Source organism: Mustela nigripes, chromosome 6 (assembly GCF_022355385.1).
Source record: "Mustela nigripes isolate SB6536 chromosome 6, MUSNIG.SB6536, whole genome shotgun sequence".
Lineage (NCBI taxonomy): Eukaryota > Metazoa > Chordata > Mammalia > Carnivora > Mustelidae > Mustela > Mustela nigripes.
Window position 1 is genome coordinate 133889476 of NC_081562.1, and position 19743 is coordinate 133909218.

General features: G+C 39.8%; 1 protein-coding gene across 1 annotated transcript in view; it reads left to right on the forward strand.

The window, feature by feature from the left end:
• Window positions 1–10961, forward strand: part of ITGA8 (integrin subunit alpha 8) — a 181535-nt gene extending 170574 nt beyond the window's left edge. The window contains exons 29-30 of the mRNA XM_059404254.1: window positions 6361–6483; window positions 8129–10961. Coding sequence (XP_059260237.1) covers window positions 6361–6483; window positions 8129–8215 — 210 coding nt within the window. The 3' untranslated portion in view covers window positions 8216–10961. The remainder of the gene's footprint in view (window positions 1–6360; window positions 6484–8128) is intronic.
• The last annotated feature ends 8782 nt before the right edge of the window (window positions 10962–19743 follow it).

The following is a 19743-nucleotide window of genomic DNA, read 5'->3' on the forward strand; positions in this document are numbered from 1 at the left end:
TTGGTGGCATCTTAAAGTAAGCACGGCCACATCTTTCTTCATTTATCTCAACTTTCTTTCCCTCACAAGATGTCTGCTGTAGTTTGGATTTACGTTCAACCTAGAAGACAGACGCTTTGGGTTTTAATATAGAATGTTCATCCAAAGAGGTTCAAAGGCTTGTCTCTCTCAGGGAGATAAATCTGGGTCCCTTTGTTTTCTCAGAGCATGTGTTCCATACCAGAAACATATGTTACAGCCAATCCCGTCAACAGTGTTGGGTCTTTCTGTACTGGCCACAGGTGACAGCCTGCTGCTCTCAACTCCTCTCAAAAAGATCCACAAAATCATCTGATACATATTCTTCCCCCATCCCCACCACCCTTGTCACTGTATTTTTTAAAAGCCCTATTATCTGAGGTGGATGATTTACCACATCATTTATGGTAAGGTTATTGGAAAAACATTTAGGAATGAAGGTGCTGTCGGGTCTCCCAATACCTGACAGAGTGAAGATCTGGCTGGTGGATAGTTTGCTCTGTGCTGCAGGGAAATGATTTTCCTGTGGCTTGGTTTGAGAGGACTGTGCTCTGAGCTGGCTGATTTTTTTTTTTTTTTTTTTTAAAGTGAGTTCTTCTCAAAGGTCATTTTTATCTGGAAAAGAATGCAGCAAAAGGGAATGGCTTTCAGGTGCTCTATCAGTTGGACTAGGTTGAACCATAACAGCTCCTATCCATATTCTGCCAATGGGGAGACCTTCTCAGATACTTCTTTTGTAAGGAGACTTGTTTTCCTACGCCCTTGCATGGGATAATTAGTTTGTATTCCTTTGTCAACATGGTCATGATTCAACCATTTCTGGAGCCCCATGTGAGCTTCACACATTGAAGGAAAGAGCGCCCCCTATCACTGCCTGCCCCATGTCTGTGTTTGTAAAGAACTCTTGAAACATGACCCTTGCTGTGTTCAGAGATAAGGGAAAGGTGGTCTGATGCAAAGGGCTATGATTGAATGCTCAATCATTACAGCGCAGCAGTAAAAACAGGATTCAGTTACTTGAACACTTTCTTTGCTTAGCAACAAACATTGGGATTTATATGTTGTCCCACTAAAGCTAAATTCCATAATTGACACCTAGGAGGGAATATTATTGTCTAGTATAACTCCAACAGTAGTTATTAGAAGAGTACATGAGAATCCTTATTGAAAACCTCATACAAAAACTGTGAATCCATTTCATTTGTTAGCACAACTTCAGAACCTTAAAATGGAATTACTATATTAAACAACTGTTTGGAGTTCAAACTGCTTATCTCACAGGGGTTATTTAAATGTTGTTAAAATTTGCATCCAGCTGGTCCACCTTATGATACTATTTTGTTCTAAATGGCACTGTAGGTAGGGTATCTTGGTATATTCATTTAAAAAATTCCTGTGACCCCTATGAAGTATGTTTACACAAGATTTTGTCAGATGTCAACATTAATTACAGTTGCAAATACAAGGGAGCTTTCTCTTCCTACCTTAGTATTTTGTCAAAATATACAAAAACATATCATAAATGTCAATGATAAAATGTAGGCATATTAAAAATTTATTTATAGTCTTTCAACCATAATGAAGAACAACAAGATTTATGACATGATGAAAATAAGATTAAATGTTCCCTACTTAGCATCACTTTAAGAAAATCTGAACCACTTAAAATTTATGAATCTCACTTCCTAAAGTTGCAGATAATTATAAGTGAATTGTTAAAATTCTATGCCATTTCTTTAAATAGCTATAGGTTCTTGATACATGAAAATAAACTGGAACAGTTTATTGATTAGTTGGCACACACTTGAGTTTTTCTCCCTAAATTTTAAGTACTTACTTCAGTTAGTCAACCTTACCCTTCTTTCTTAAAACAGTGGATATATGTAATCGCTTGCCCATATTCTCAAGGAAACTTTAGTTCTCAGTATACCCTTCCTTCTGCCTTGGGACCACCTTCTTAAGGAATGACTCTTATAAAGAGGGACTTAGGTAAATGGGCGAATACAACATTGTGTGAGATTATACAAAATGTTCTAGAGCTGTGCGGTCCAGTGTGGTGGCAATCAGCCACATGAGGTTAGTGAGTACCTGAGAGGTGGCCACGGTGAGCATGAACTAGTAGTTTTACTTTAACTCATTTAAATGTAAACCTAAAAACTGTTGCTGTGTAAGGTGTTTGTCCATTAAATGCAGCTGTGTTTTTTTCTGTGAGACTACATTTCCCTTTAACCACTGAAAATCTAGTTTGTTGTTATGTGCTGCACATATAAAATACATATAAAAATTTTGGAGACTTCATTTTAAAAATGGGCAGAGTTTAAAATGTTTAGGGGATATTTTGGTATCAATTACATATTGAAATAATAGTTTTGATATTTAGGGCTAAATAAATTATTAAAATTAACCTCTCCTCTTTTTTAGCATGGCTACTGAAAATTCTTAAAATTACACATGTGGGTTACATTATATTTCTATTGGCTCGCACTGATCTAGAGCAGGGTTACAGAATGTTTCAACTTAGAGCTGATGATCATATCTACAGAGCTTCAGAGAACATGGGGTATTTAATAAATCTTATTTAAAATGAATGAAAAATTATTACACTAAATCAGTGTTTTGTCATAAGAAACTGAAAATTAAGACCTATTTTTCTCCCTATTAGTTATCCAGTGGGTACCTAAGTTTCTTGTGGGCTTATCGAAATGAGCTGCAAGACAAACATAAATACTAATAAAGTTTTAGCATTTTCCAACATTTTATTTCTTGGCAACCATTCCCAAAACCATTCTGTAATTTCCACAGCTCTAATACAAATTTAAATAAACTTTGGCCCTATAAAAGTGATCCAGTGTCTTTCCCTAGTAATCTCGCCTTTATAGTTTAAGTTTCTAGTTTATTCAGAGCATTGACTTTCGGGAAAAGTTGGGTTTTATCTGTTTCCACCCATAAAGGAAATGCCCCATTGGCATTTATACACATGAATAAGTCATATGACTCCCTGATCAATGTGTCCTCAGAAAGACCTGCCTTTCCAAGACACATATGACTCCTCCAATGATGCGTCACCCTTGATTCTTTATCCATCTCTTTCCAGCAACAACCAATTAGCTCCCCTGCACTGGAAATCCGGAGAAATGCTCTGGGGCACTGTTGTTGATTTTCTGTATTTCCACTGTCCTCAACGTAGTGACTTCTGGACTATGTAGTGCAAAGCCTAGATAAGTTTAGGAAAACACCAGGGGCCAAGGAAGGTCTTTGCAGCTGCTTGCATTTTAGATTGAGAAGTTTGGCCTGCTTAAGTGCCAAGTGGATGTCCTAAAGGCAGCAGGCAAGAAAAGCAGAATGCAGGCGCAGGGGGAAAGTTTTCCAGTTTGCTTTCTTTTAAAACTCTTTGTCCTTTCCTCCTGGTTAATTACATATGATGACTTACAGGAAATGTACATGACATGTGTAATCTTAACTTGTAAAATACTCAAGAGAAAGGGAATAACATGGTATTTTTTAAGTGAACATAATGTTACTGGGAGCAGACTGATGACCATTTGGGTGATGAGATTTTCAGAATTTTGGAACTGAAAAGACAGGAGGGATCATCTACTCTCAAATGTTTTTAAGACACTGCTGTCAGGAACTTTGGAAGTAACTGTAAACAAAAAGCCAATAGATTTTGTAATTATACCTATAAAGCTGTTTTCTGCTTCGGGAGACCCTAATAAGCATATCCTGTTCAATTAAATATTTTACTTACATTTTTCCATCATTGCTGGGAAAAAAAAAAAAAAAGCCTTCACATACCATTATTAACTCTTTGTAAGTGACCTTCCCTACTTGTTTCTACAAAATGACCAGTTTTTTAGATAATAACATCAAAACCTATACTAGCCAAGAGGCAAAGGAACCCAGCAAAGTCACTGGTAGCTCTATTACTTTTTACTAACCTAACAAATTGAACAGAACAGTATGTGGCCCTCTGGCCTTTCTTTCTCCATAAAACTGGGATGGCTTCCTATGCTTAACATGACACCATGAGAGGCAAATTAAGGTAAATCAGGAATATGGTTCCTTGTGTAAATTACCTATTGATAAATTTTGGGATCTCTAGTACATGTACCAAATATAGCCAGAAACTATGTTGTTTCCTCGGTGCACTTAGAGGTATACTCAGGGGGAAGAAACAGTTGGAAGAAACAATTATAAGAAACTTCAGAATTGGGGCACCTGGGCGGCTCAGCTGGTTAAAACTGCCTTCCGCCCAGGTCATGATCCCAGGGTTCTCAGTGGGGAGTCTGCTGCTTCCCCTGCCTGCTGCTCTGCCTGCATGCATACACATTCTCTCTCTGTCAAATAAATAAATAAAATCTTAAAAAAAAAAAAAAAGCAAAGAAAAGAAACCTCAGAATTTTCCATGGCTCCATATTTCCTCTCTCCTGGCTCACTGTAACTGGCTGGTAAGTACATGATCACTACTATCCCTTGTGGTTCTAAAATTCTGAAATTCTCATTACTGAAACTGTAAGAGTCTGCTTCCAGCAATATTAGGATCATTTTGAAAGACCACTTCATGTCCTTTCTCTGAGCACCTTACGATGAGGATTGAGCACTGCTTTCATAGGTGGTACTAGATGTAATTCACCAAGGGAAAGGAATATAAAGAAAGGTGATTCAGAAGTCCTCAGTCTCTGTCTTGCTCATGCAGCCATGTACACGTAAAGGATCAGTGTGGAATACGTTACGTGGCTACAGAATCCAGGGGCATCATGACTGCTTTGAGTTCTTGTGGTGCATTGCTTCATGTACCAGGTGTCCTGTCTTTAGACCGCAGCAAGAGGGGTGAGGCTCATTGCAGCATGGTCTTGGAATGCTGCATTTCCCGCTGATGTGTTGGATGAAATAGGGACTGCTCAGCAACGGGAGTTAGCATGCAAAGTAGGCAGGGATAAGGTGAGCAGATTAAGGCCAGCCTCTTTCTCACTGAGAACAGGGATTCAAGTCCCTGGCACCATTGTGCATGTGGAATGACTAGCAGTCTCTCTACTCCTGATGCCTTTGTTTAGTCTGGATGTAATTTAGTGAGAATTTAGTGAATTAAGTCATCAGGATGTCCGCCGCATAGAGGAAATGGACCAAGATGAAGGAGCGATGAAAAGCCAGACAAGCCGAGAAGCACAGAGGCAGGATGCTCCAATTTAAGAAGCAGAGGAAAGAGCTGAGCATGGTCAGGACCCCATGCTTGGGTGTAGGCTACGAAAACACCCATATGTGTCCTGCCAGGACTCATCCCAGACCCATCGACCTTGGCCATGCCTCTACTATCTCCTGATTGGTAGGTTAGAGAACTGTGGCCTAGAGCTCCTGAGCAGGTGTCGGGACCCAACCCATGATCCTTCCAACCAGCACACTTAAAGTAAGGAGAACTTAGACTAGTTTAACCGAACAGTGCTTACTTCTCTTTAAAAACAGATAGGCTTGCCTTGGTGAAGGATATTTTAGATCCAAGAATATTTTTACTTCTCTCTTCTTTGGCAGAGGGTGTTAGCATCATGGCTAGGCCTCTTCTTGGTTTTGTCTGGGCATCTACAACTTCTTTTGCTGACTGGCTATCCAAAGGCACGTGGGCAGGAGAGCTGTTCTGCCCATGTGGGGAGGGAGAGGTGATGCATGCAGGTCTGCTGAAAGGTTCTCCTTTTCCTCCAAATTCCCTAGCAACTTCCCTAGTGGGAAGTAAAATGAGTTCTACTGGCAACTGAAACCTGGACTTAGGATTGAAGTCAGCCCCAATGCATCTGGACAATTAGCATTCACTTTGCTCACTGAGCCTGTCTGGGACTCATTTATCTCATGTGGAAAATGGGGGGTTAGATTAGGTGATTTCTAATCTTTTTTTCATATTCATCAGTCTGATGGATCCAATTCAACTCACCTCTCAATGAGGTTAGCTCAGTTCTTTGGAGAAATGTGTGTGGACAGACTTGGCCTTGTGGAGGGTCTATGTTTAGTCATTACTGCCATAAGAGGTCCAGCCCAATTTAAGGTCATTCCTTTCCACCTCATTGGTTCTAAGTCTTGGTCTACCTCAATTCCATGTCAGGGTTTCTGGGCTTATCTAAGCCAAACACACACCAGGTGTCTGTAATTAGATCTTCCATTCAACCTGGGGGACCTGAGAATGTGCTGGTTTTTAAGATCCTATGTTTGAGTGCTTTAGACATTCAGATCTCCCCTGAGATGATTTCAACTATTACATGGAACTTTTCAGAACGACCCCCCCCCAGTATTATAGTGGTAATTACTGCCTTATTTCCCCCAAGAGTTTGAGCTCATTTGCTTTATTTTCCATTTCAGATTAAGACATCCGTTATTTGGGCAACTCCAAATGTTTCCTTCTCAATCCCATTATGGGTAATAATACTAGCAATACTTCTTGGATTATTGGTTCTGGCCATCTTAACCTTAGCTTTATGGAAGGTAAGTTTATTTCTTTTATTTTTCTTGTTGATTAGAGAAGCCACTGAGAGGATTTACAAGGATACACCTAGAGATTTAGAAAGACAATGCCAGAGTAATGATTTGGGAATTTTTAACAGACCAAAAGGCATAACAGGAAAATTGCATCATATTTGTTTTGGCAAACTTACTATGCGTGTATAGCTGACATGTAAGAAGACCAAGAGTGTTTAATGCCGCTTTTATCTTGAGTTTTCTTGTAAATAAATACGGAGAGAGTTAAGACTTTCTTAGCTGAGACCTGTGATCCTCTTTCCAGTATGCTTGGATCAAGATCTCAAGCTTTTTTACTGACATGGTCCTATCAGCAATCCTCTGAGATGTTTCTCTATAAGCACTATGCAGATGCGATTAATATAGTAATTAACTGATACTTGCACTATCAGGCCAAATAGATTGTGCATGTTATATTCTGGAACTTGTTTTTTTTTGTCTCTTGCCAATTAGTCCAACTCCATTAGGACGATTTAATGTACTCTTTCATGTGTTTTACTGAAGTTTCTTGTAAAAATCTACAAAAGGCATTAATTTCTGGCCCAAAACCAATATGACTACCCAGTTTCACAGAGCTTTCCATTCCAAAATAAGAACAGTGTCACAATTACATAACTATAAGAGTAATTAATCTGGTCACATCTGAGTTAACTACTTTCGTTGTGGTTCCCCAAAATCATAGTGTATTTTAATTTTAAAACAGTTACGTGGCTTACTTAGTAAACTGAGAAAACCTTGCCATGTGAGTGAAATATGGCTTTCTTGATCATTATTGTAAGCTGTTTTGTGCCATCCTGAGCCTACAGAGTCTACAGCATAGATTGCCTTTAGAAAGAAACTCTTATATTATTCTTTTATTTCCACTATCTTTGTTTCCATAAATGATACTATGACATACGGCAATTGACAGAATATGGTACTAGTCCTGAAAAAAAAAAAAAAAACGACTCAATAGTTCTCAATGAAACCCAGTGAATTTGGCTTCAGTGTAAGAAACAGAAAGAACTGATGTTCCAGGTTTCTAAACCAAATACTAATAGAAATCTGGGAGGATGAAGATTCTAGAATCACTTCTTCCTCAAGCTGATGGTTGATCTTTGGAAAGTCACTAAGATGTTCAGAGATTAAAAGAAATGATCAATCTACTTTTCCTCTGTATGCTATGTGTTCCACAAGTACAGAGAGATAGGCAAACGTCTCCTCTCTTTTTCTAAAATTCCATTCCAAGGTAGCTACAGTATACTTCAGCAGTTAGTGCTTCTGCAGGCTCCAGAAAGCATCCAGAAAAGCAGACAGGAAGTCTTTGGGCCTTGCAGCTATAATATCAGGAAAAAAACGCCAGGTCCACAAGTGGATTATACAAAACAGGGACATAACCCCACTACCATAACGTGATAGGAGGAACGACCCAAACACTCTGCCCTACTCAATGAATTCTTCTCTGCAAGTAAAGAATACTCTGCTTTCCCCTCCTCATTTGGAGAATCAGACAGATAATATCCAGAGTTCTGATTTCCTTAGAAAACACAGAAAGTGAAAATCCTTAGAATAAGGAGTTCAGCCCGTTCCCAGAGCAATTTGATTTTATAGCTCTCTTTTCTCTGGTTTATAGTGTGGATTCTTTGACAGAGCAAGACCCCCCCAAGATGATATGAATGACAGGGAGCAATTGACAGATGAGAAAGCAGCGGAGGCATGAAAAGGAAAAACCCAAACTCAAAGCACGCGAACACTGGTCCTGTTCAAGGAAAAGAAGGAACACAAGGGTTCAATAAAAATTTCCCTGTACCTGCCAGTGACCTAGGAAATGGAAGCACCCCAGAAATGTCACCTCCTCTATGCTGCACTTTGGAGAAGCTGCCACAGAGCCCAGAGACCCTTCTGGGCGATGCAACGTCTGTCCTCAACACTGTGGAAACCATTAGCAATCATGGAAGTTGTCTTTTGCTTTAGTTGTTCTGTCTTTGGCAGATGTCTGAAATGGGCATGGGAACTGAAGTTGCTTTCCAGGTAAATCCAACTCAAGCCACAGAGATGAACTGTCTGAATCACAATTGACTTCGGAAGGTGAACTAGGACCGAACCTTCCAACACTACTGCATCCAACAGAACATTTGACACCTCCCCATGGAAAAGATATGTTTCTAATGAAGTTATGGCTCAGGGAGACAAGCATATGTTGTTGGTACTGTGAAAGTACTTTTGAAACGACAAAGATGATCTTGTAACTGAGGATAACAATTTATTTATTTATTTTCCATGTCTGTAGGCGGATAGTCTGGTCATCTAGAAAATTTGGACATTAGAATTTGGTTAGCTGGTTTTCAAAATCACTCACTAAATTCCCTTCTAAGATAACCATCTTGTGCAAATAAATAAATAGAGCTTCTTCAGGATTTAGACAGTGTTAAAGAAACGCAGACAGTTTTACTTAAGACTACATCACCTGCTAACTGAAATCACTTTTATTCACAATTTCCAGGAACTCACGTCTGCTTCATTTAGCTTTGCAAATGTTGTATTTATAGTTCCTTTTATAGAAACAAAAATCCTATTGACTTAATTAGCAATACATAAATTTCAAGGTATTCCTGAACCTGTCTAGTAATTAAAAGTAATGGTAAAATTTCTAGAGTCCATTAATAAAAAAGCAATTTTACAATATGGGTAAGCATTATTCTTAATATCTATAAGAAGCAATACCAATATTTAGCTTGGGATTAAATACCTATTTTTCCACTATACCTCAAATTTATATACACAGGGAGGACATGTGAAGCTTACATGGGAAAGAAATATAAAGTTATGCAGATGTGAGATGAACCCAGAAAAGGAATTCCTAAGAATTTTATCTACCATTGCCTATTCTAACTTTACTACTCATTTCTACTGCTAATCTTTATAGTACATACCTTTGGAAACTAATCTTTATTTAGGCTATTCTCCCACCATCTAAAATTTAACCATCACAAAAAGTTGATGTTTAAAACTCTTGTAAATAATCCATAACCGTGCATCATGTCATCATTTTTTAAGTAAACTTGACCAGCCAAATTCATGTAACCTGCTCAATTTTGTATCCTTTTTATGATAATGAAAAATTACTATGAAGAAATGCTGAACAAATTTTATATTTATGTGCAATATTTTATAGACCTATGTATCTAAAGCATGTTTACACTGGCATTAGTTATTTTTAAATTAATATCCTGAATATTACATATAATAGAGCAAGCAGACCAAAATCCTTCAGTTTACAATGCAGTTGGAAAATTTGTATTCCCAATGTCAACAATCACACTTTATTTGAAACATGAGCCAAACTCACAGACACTAAATTTTCTGTCATGCCTTAACCTGGAGGCAAGCCATTTGGCTACAGCTGCAGAGCTTCACTGGAAACCAAATGCAAGGCACATGGAAGAATACTCTGATGCAGTTCATATTTTTCCCACTTGTGAATTAAATCCTGTCATGGTAGCGGTTTCAAGTGTGTGAGGACTGAAGTCTGGCTCCCGGCGTGTATGGCTGACTGTGGGTGAGAACTGCAGGTGCCTTAGAGAGTTTGAGGGTCCCACACTAGCCTCTGGGGGTCTTCCATGTTAATCCTCTAGGTAGAATTGGTTTTACAGGGAGCTGGCTGTCTGTTTATAATTGGAAGAGTGCCCAATAGGTTTCTCTGCCCCCGAGAAATGCCCTAACTCTTGTCATCATGCCTGACTTTGGGCATTAGCTCCTCAGGATTTGGGGTCATAAAATGTCCCTGGGAAAACATACCCATTGCCTTTTAAGCTAACATATGTGAAGAAACTCAGAACTCCTAGGGCTACATAAGTGTAGGACCCTATGGACCGGGTTGCATCGACAGCTGGAGGAAAGTAAAGATGCTAGAACAAGACTGGGACCCAGAAGGAGCAAGGTCCTGGTCCTCTCAAGAGGGATGGGCACTGCTACCTACAGGCACTTGACAGAGGATCATCAGGCACACAGTGGTCCCCTCTGCCACCTCAGATGTGAAAGCAAAAGGAGGAAGGGGGACACCTGAGATCAGGTGAACTCACCAGTCATCAGTTCCTGAGCATCCGTTCCACTTGAGGAACACTCTACCAATGCACTGAGAGTATTTCCTTCCCATATTGCATTGCCAATCACTTTCATAATTCATGTTGTACCATGCCTCTGTTAGAGTCTATGTGTATTTTAGATATCCCTGCTGAAATCCTTGCATCTGGTTTGAAGGTGTGGAAAAAATGGGCAAATCAAGTTTCATACTCTTGGAGATTTTTATACAATAAACAACAGGAACTAGTTGCCACTTAAACCTCACTCTTTCAACTCAAATCATTTCTTTTTCTTCTCTTATTTAAATACATGTGTAGATATCTGTGAAGATTGTCACATAACCTATTTACCTTGTCACTAATAAAATGGAAAAAATAAAGACACGATTATGTACTTGTGGTTTGTTTTGCACACAATGTAAAGCTTTCCCACAATGGCAGAGATCAAAAGTTTCTGTCTTTATGCTTTGATTTTCTATTATTATAAAAACATTTAACGGAAGAAATTTGAAAGAGAGAAAATACAACATTTCTTTGGGATGAGGAGAATGTTCTAAACTTAGATTGTGGTGGTGCTTGCATACTCTATGAACACAGCAAGAAAATATTGAATTGTAGACTTTAAATGGGTGAGTTTTATAATATGTGGATCAAATCTCAATAAGGATATTTTTAAAAATTAAGTTACTTCAAATACCTCCACCCTTATACAACTGATTGTTTTTCTCTACACTGCCTTTCAAATTTTGTCCATATAAAAATCTTACCTCTTTTTGAAGCTTTCCAGTGTCTTCAGCCAACTTGAAGGCCCCTCCTGCCCTCCAATGGCATTTTGTGAATAACTACACTTTTCCATTTGTTTGCATGACTATCTTTCAGCTGGACTAACCCTTATGAGAGCAGGAAATATACCTTTTTACCTTGTGTCTACAGCACTTAGCACCAATATCTGCTATATAATCAGTGCTCTAAAACATTTCTAGAATAAATGAATGAATATAACTATGTCCACAGTAATCATGGGGAACATGAACTTTTGTAATCTGCTTTCATTACAAAGTCCCAGGGTCTTTGTAATGAATTTTTATATCCTCCTATTGAATAGTGTCCATGCAATGTTACTATAATAGTGACCCAAAGTTTTATTCAGTTAGTGGACCATCTCCCAATGTTTAACCATCTCCCCTCCCATCAGGAATACTTGTTCACAGATTCCCATATTAAGAATAACATTAAATTGAATATTTCCATAGATGAGGTTTCTTTTGGTTACTTCAGTGAATGAACTTAACATGTCTTTGCTTGGTCAAAGCATATAAAGATTTTTTAGTTCTTAAAAACATTGTTTCTTCTGAACACTAGATCAATTTGCATTAACCTAAATATACTATTTCCTTCCTAATTCTGTCGTTAAGATATTTTGGTAATTGCTTTCAAGCAATATTTCAATTTGTATTTCATTAGAACTCATTTATTTGTTGTACACATTTAATTTTGAGTTCTGATATTTATCAATAATTCAATATAGAGCAATTTACTGGTTATACCCTATGAGATATTTAAATACCTGTCACTTCTGAGGCACCTGAGTGGCTCAGTTGGTGAAGCGTCTGCCTTCAGCTCAGGTCATGATCTTGGGGTCCTGGGATCAGGGCCTGCTTTGGGCTCCCTGCTCAGCGGGTGGGTCTGCTTCTGTCCCCACCCCACCCCCCGACTCCTGTTTGTGCACACTCGCTCTCTCTCAAATAAGTAAATAAAATCTTTTAAATAAATAAATAAATACCTGCTGTTTCTCTGGCCAATAATCATGAATCCCAATAAGAAGAACCCTATATTTCCATGTTTTCTTTATAGCCTAAAGCAAGCAGTAGGATGAATCCTTCACTTCATGTTGTATGTCACTCACACTTCAAAGCCTCGATATAGCTAAAGGCTTGTGATGGTTCAAGGGTACCTGCGTATCCCAGATTAAAAAAATGCAAAACCCAATCTGGGATGCAGTCATATCGTAGTTGACCATCAAAGCACCATCCCAGCACAAACTCGTCTGAGATGGGCAAGACCACCAAAACACACACAGAAGGATCTATTCCAGGCCAGCCCCACTGGAACCCTGCACATGTTCACAGTGAGAGGAAAAAACATCTTAGCATGCCTTTTATAGGAGTAAAAGGCTTTGTAGTTGTGTGTAGATGTGTACAGTGAAATCTCGATCTTCTCAACAAATTCTGTTGACATCTTTGTAACTTCCGGCCATTTTATATGTGGAAACTCAACTGCGTCAGTACCTTCTCACTCAGGGCAGAATTCTGTGAGAAGGTGGAATTCCCTTAGGAGTCGCACAAGTTTGTGCCATACTCATGGGTTACCCCTAGAGGATAAGGCACCCTGGCGCCCTCCCGGAGAGCTAAAATATGAAAACCTTGACCTGATATCCATAAGGTCTGATGCTCTTTGCCCCAAATATTGCAGATTTTCTCCTTCAGAACTCCAATGACATGAAAAGGTTGATTTCTTTAGCATTAGACGTTTAAAGCATTGCAACTTTAGACTCCATTGGAAGCTGAGTAAAACCATAAGCCCCCAGGGATGCTGAAGTCAACAGCAAGTGTAGAATGGCCAGTGTGTGTAAAGTACAACTCTGCTTGGCCATGTTAAACTCTCCCTGACCCCACCCCCAAAATACCATCTGCCTGACACACTGCCTTTCGGAATTGTTTATGAGCAAGTTCTCTGTTATTTATGACTTTTGGCCGAAATCCACATGGAAATGTAGCTTGGTACTAGTGCCTCTTGACAATAAAAAGTCTTGAATTTAGCTTATAAATTCAAGACACAGTGTGGATGTTCTTAATATCTCTGTGCTGTTGCTTATTTTGATTATGCACTGTGTTGTAGGAACAACCAAGTTATCAGCAAACTGCTGTGCTCTCCAAATGTAGGTGGATTTTTTTTTTTAAGCAGTAACAGTGGACCTCCTGGTTGTAAATTTTTTTACTTAACTTTTATTCACTTAATTTGTTCTAGGGTCAGAGCATATTTAATAATTTTTAATTCATAAGAATTTGTAATTATTAAAAACTCCATGTATCTCTTCTATATTAGCTTCCTAGGGTTGCCATAACAAAGTTGCACAAAATGGGTAGCTTAAAACAGCAGAAATTTACTGTCACATATTTCTTTAGGCCAGAAGTCTTTAGAGTCCATCCCAATGACCTCTTTTAAAGCACCTATCTCCAAATCCAGGTACATCTCAGATAAAGGGAAGTTAGGACTCCAACAAGGCTTTTTGGGAGGACAAAATTCAAATCATAATATCCTCTGTTCAAAAATATCTACCATGGAGGACAGTTTGACAAGGTGATGAAGCACATAATAGTTAGAGATAGCCTCAAGTGTTTAAAGAGGGTGTCTTTGTATCAGTCTTTTGATTTCTACCCACACAGGTAATAGGCTAGTGTTACCAAGTACTTAATAAATGCATACATATTTATGTTCCCTCTCACGGACTGCCTTCATGCACTATTAGAAATTAAAATGGTTGTACATGTCATATAATTTACTAGTGTTCTCTGTTTTGCAATTTTCTACCACCATCACTAGCACACACATCCTCATCCCCCACTTTCCTCCTCTCTTGAAATAACCATCTTGTTCTCTAGACTAAGTGGATAGCTGTGGGCTTTGTGATGAGAGACTTGAATTCCCTGCTGGTTAGAAACAAAGAGTGCTGCTACTGAGTTAGGGAAGTTCAAGGGAAGCCTCTACCAGGGGATATAAGGTTTGATCCCTAACCATGCTGGTCCACATAGTTCTTAAATCTGCCGTGACTCATAGCTGAGAAAAAGAGCTACCACCATGGATGACAGGACTGAGAAAATAAAGCAAAGATAACCAGCATTCACTGGGTGCGTGCTGCATGTGTCACTGAGCCACATATTTGGTGGTAGGAGGAAATTTACCCCCAAAAAAGAGAAGGAAGGAAGAAAGAAAGGGAGGGACGGAGGGAGGGAATAAAAGAAGAAAGAAAGAAGGTGGATCCTTCAGTGCCTGGCAATGGACTTAAGTATGTTCTCACGGTTTGGCCAATGGGCTAAAATCAGAGCCCACTGAGCAGAGCCAGTCTCTTCCTTCTGCTGCACCTCTCTGCTCTTCTCACCATCTTCCTTCCCAGTGCTTATCAGGGAATCTCCATCAGTGTAAATGTTGGGTACTGGAGATTCTCCTTTGCCCACCACCCACGCTCACCCCACACTCAGCTTTGGGAGTCTGTCCAAGCTGGCAAGCTGCAGGCATCAGCTGACCTGATGGGATTTCATTGAGAAAAGCTGCAAGGATAGGACAAGGCTCAAGCATGCAAACGAAGAGGATGGCTACTCTGGAGAAAAGAACATCTGGGGGATGTTATCTGACTGGAAGTCCCTGAAGGACTATTATGAGGACAAAGTGGAAGTAGGAAGGATTTGGGATGGAATACTAACGGTAATAACAATGGAAGGGCACCTGGGTGACTCAGCCAGTTAAGCGTCTGCCTTTGGCTCAGGTCACGATCTCTGGGTCCTGGGACTGAGCCGCACACTGGGCTCCATGCTCAGCAGGGAATCTGCTTCTCCCTCTCCTTCCCCTTCTGCTTCTCCCCCTGCTTGTGCTCTCTCTCTCTCTGCCTCTCTCACAAATAAATAAATAAAATCTCTTTTTTTAAGTAATAACAATGGAAATGCATTAAGCTTGCCCTCTGTGTCAAACCCTCTGCTAAGTGCCTTCCACACATTTTTCATTCCGTTCCCACAACCACCATACGAGAAAGATACGAGGATTATTCCTGCTTTCTGGATAAGTTGAGGTCTAGATGCAGTGAGTAGTTTGATGGTCTATACCATAGCTGGTGGCAGAACTGAGATTCAAACCCAGGTTTGCCTAACTCCAAAAGCCACGGCCAAATTAAGAGAACCTACTTATTCTCTGCAGAGAATGGAGAAGGAAATATTTAAGTAACAGTTAAATGGTTTTTCATGCCTCCATGATCCCTTTAAAATTAGCGCAGTTGGTTAAACATCTGACTTTACATTGGGTCCTGATCTCAGGATCCTGGGATAGAGCCCTGTGATGGGCTCCCTGCTCAGCAGGGAGTCTACTTCACCCTCTCCCTCTGTCCATCCCCAATCATGCTTTCTCACTCACTCTCTCAAATAAATAAATAATCTTTAAAAAGATGAAGTTAAGGGGCGCCTGGGTGGCTCAGTGGGTTAAGCCACTGCCTTCGGCTCAGGTCATGATCTCAGGGTCCTGGGATCGAGTCCCGCATCAGGCTCTCTGCTCAGCAGGGAGCCTGCTTCCCTCTCTCTCTCTGCCTGCCTCTCCATCTACTTGTGATTTCTCTCTGTCAAATAAATAAATAAATAAAGTCTTTAAAAAAAAAAAAAAAGATGAAGTTAAAAAGAACAAATTCTCCCAAAACTTATTTTAAATTCTAAATTTCATTTTAATTTTAAATTCTCCCAGAATTTATTATTATTAAAAATAATAAGGGCTTCTGGGAATGAAAGTATGGAGCTGAGCCCTCCACCTAGTTACAGAGTCCAGAAGAGAACCACAGAACTCCTGTCCTCTTCTGCTGTGCAAACTCTCTTTAGATTCATGTGAATGAGGAGACATTCTCAACATCCTTCAACACCAAAAAAGTTAGATAGAACCTTAATTTATATATAGAGAGAAACTCATTCTTTAGAACATTCACAAAGATTGAAGCTGACTCCCAAAGCCACAGGGACTTCAGAGTTTGAGAACAGTGTGCTTTAAATAGTTCTCCTCACACTAAAAAGCTACTGGTTAGAAGCCACACGGTGGAATAAATTTAGTTTGTCATATCAAAATATCTAGACATTTCCAGTTTCATTTTAGGGAAATGCAATCTCATATAATGTCCTGCCAAGGCCACAAACCATCGCTGTCTAGTGATCTCATTGCATAGAAGACAAATCTGATGTTTTGTTTCCATCTTTTGAAAACCAGAGGTAATGAAGGATTAACCCCTGGCAAATAGAACTCCAGTTTAATCCTCAACCTAGGAGGTCTGTTAACTACATCAGCATCAACGTCTGTTCCTATGTAATTCAGGTTCTGTGATGTTGAAATGTTATACTTTATTTTTAAATCAAGATGCCATGTGTACACTTGGAAGAACGAATCTCTCATAACTCACTCCCCTGTTGGACAAACAGCAAGGAAGACTGGGGTTCTTTTGATTTGAACCATGGGTCAAGGAAAGGTAATGATGTGAATTTACCCAGTGCTGTGATGTGAAGCCATCGTGGGGCCAGCGGGCATTTCCTTTGGGCTGGGTAGAAGATAGGGGTATACAGAAGACACCATATTTTCCCTTTAAGTGTTACATTCTCTTCAAGAATTAGTTTTCATCCATAGGTGTTAGAAGGTATGTATGTGACATATGAGTGTGTGTGTCTGTGTAGGAGAGACAGAGAGAATATGTGTGTATAGAGAGGAGAATCTGTAATGCATACTGGTGGGAAAATCCTTGAAGGGAGCTGCATTGGGAGAGCAGAACGTGCTGTAAAGTCTCCTAAGGAACATTCTGCAAGCCTGGATGCTCAGACAGGCAGACACGTCGTGTTGTGGGCAGGGATGGACACCACGTGGAGCTCTGGTGAGGGAGAAGTGGCATTTCCTTCAAGACAGACTGAGACCTGCAGCATGGGGATTAGAAAAGGGAAGCTTTGTAGAGTGATAAAACTGAGGACAGGGGAGCAAGGAGAAACAGGAGTCCCCTACAAAGAACATCATCTCCTGGGTGCTCTGCCCAAGGACAATAGGAAAGTAAAGTTTAGCATGAAGTTTCTAACTTCTTTCCCTCCTATGTTGCAGTGCCATTTGGGAATCCCATTTCTGTGGAATTTGACCCATCCTTCGATAGCAGACTATATGAATGGCCCTAATTCTTCACGCTTCCCCACATCAATGCCCTTTGCCAGGTTGGCTTTGCAGTCCCTCCCATCAAAAGGCTGCCTATCCTTCTCTACCATGATTCTGACATGCTTTGGCCAGGGAATTGTTAGCGAATGGGAAGCTTGCAGGGGCGTGAAAAGATGCAGGTATAATAAAGCTTGCTGTCCAGTAGCTGCCTCGTCATCATGAAGGGGACATGCCAGGGTTAACCTCCTTGTCCCAGGAGGAGGATGACAGACACCTGGAGCAGCACCACCTGCCTCCAAGCCCAATGTAGATTACCTGACTCTTGTCAACCCATAGACTCAAGAGAAATGATATATGTAATAAGTAGCTCATCTGAGAGAAAGACAAGCTTGCAGGGACCTGAATCCAAAGCCCACTCTTAAACAGTATGCTGTGCAGTTCCCGTAGAGGATAAAGGTGCAGGGCAAATAAAAGGAAGTGTGACATGCCCTGACACCTTACCTCCACATTAGCTCGTATGCAGGGAGTAGTATCCACTGAGGGGTCCATGTCCAGGAGTTCCCTGCAGTAAGTGGGGCCCGTGGTGGCCTGAGAGCAGGGAAGATCTTCCACCTTAACCTTCTGCTCCACCACCCTATCCCCTGGCCAGTCACATGCCAGGTCTTGAGATAACCAAAGGATGATTCTCCCTCACATATACAAGAGGAAGGTTCCCAGGCAGAAAAGCGAACAGTACCTCTTGGGCTACATGTCATGATTTAAGAATAATAAACTCTTGGGTATGTGATCATATATATATACACATATATAATGTATGTATATATATGTATTATATGTGCACCGAGCATTTTAAAATGTATACAGGCCAGTGTCATAGGTATATATCGATGGGACTATAACAAGATAACTAGGATGTTAACAACCCTGCAAAAAATTCTTTGAAGTGTTGTCATCTCCAGACTTCATTACAGTCTGCTTTTATAATGACAGTGTTATTATGAAGCTGAAGTTGCACGTGAAATATTAAAAATTCTTTGAACTTCATACCCTCTTCCAGTCAAGTAAACATATATACATAAATACCACAAGCAGACACATGACATTTTTGCATTTTGTTTTTACCTCTTCAAGCTAAGAACATGTCAATTAATTAAAATGATATTCTCTTGATCATACACAGATATGCTATTGGATTCCTCACCCTAGGCTTGGAATATGGGCATCCAGCCTTTTGGATTGTGCCCATAAATAGCTTTCCATATAAAATTTGGGCCCATTTTGTGCTTGGTAATTTGTAAGTCCTAAGTTTTAGGGTTTGGTTTTATTTTTCCAAAGACTTTATTTATTTATTTGAGAGGGATGTTTCCTGAAGTCATCCTGTTACCACCACCTGAAGAGTCAGGGAAGATGGTGGAGTAGAGGGATCCTGAGCTCACTTGGTCACAGACAGACCAAGACAACAGCTTGTATTCATACAACTAAGTCTGAAAACAACATGAAGGCTATTAACACAGCCAGAATGAGCCATTACATAGAGTATTGCCTTAGCTGCTTAACCAGGGTCTCTCTCTCTCTCACTCACACACACACACACACACACACACACACACACACACACACTTCTTCATCCTTAAACTATTATCTGTAAAAGAGTTGTCACTGATAAACGGTCCTTCTGGACGTTCTGGACGACGCTGTCTTTGTTCTCAAACCCGTATAGACACGTGGAGGCCCGAGTCTTCAGAGCCCACCCCGAGAATGTACACTCCAGAAGAGGGTCTGCGTTTGTGATTACGTGAAAGGGGGGACCTTTGGGGACCGCCATTCTAAATATCATGTAGGAATTTAAAAAGCCAAAATACTAATTATTTCTTTGTAGTGTGTAAAAGGAATGTTTCTAAAAAAACAAAACCCAACTCTTTGAGGATTTTTATCAACTCTTTACTCAGTATACATGTCACACTCCCAAGTACGGAAGATATTTTTTATACTTCATTACAGTAGGAACTCATTCCCAGTCAAAGCAATAGTCACGACGTCACATGGAACCAATAAATATGGATTGTTTTTAATAAAGTGAAGACTGGCAATAAAGCTGTCCGTTCAGTTGCAAATATTTGGTTATAAAAGGTATAGCCACTGATATTCTTTCATGTTTAGAAATTCTTTCTGTTATTCAAAAAATGTTTTTAATCATGCTAATAAACTTTTTTGGAGATGAAAAAAAAATACAATC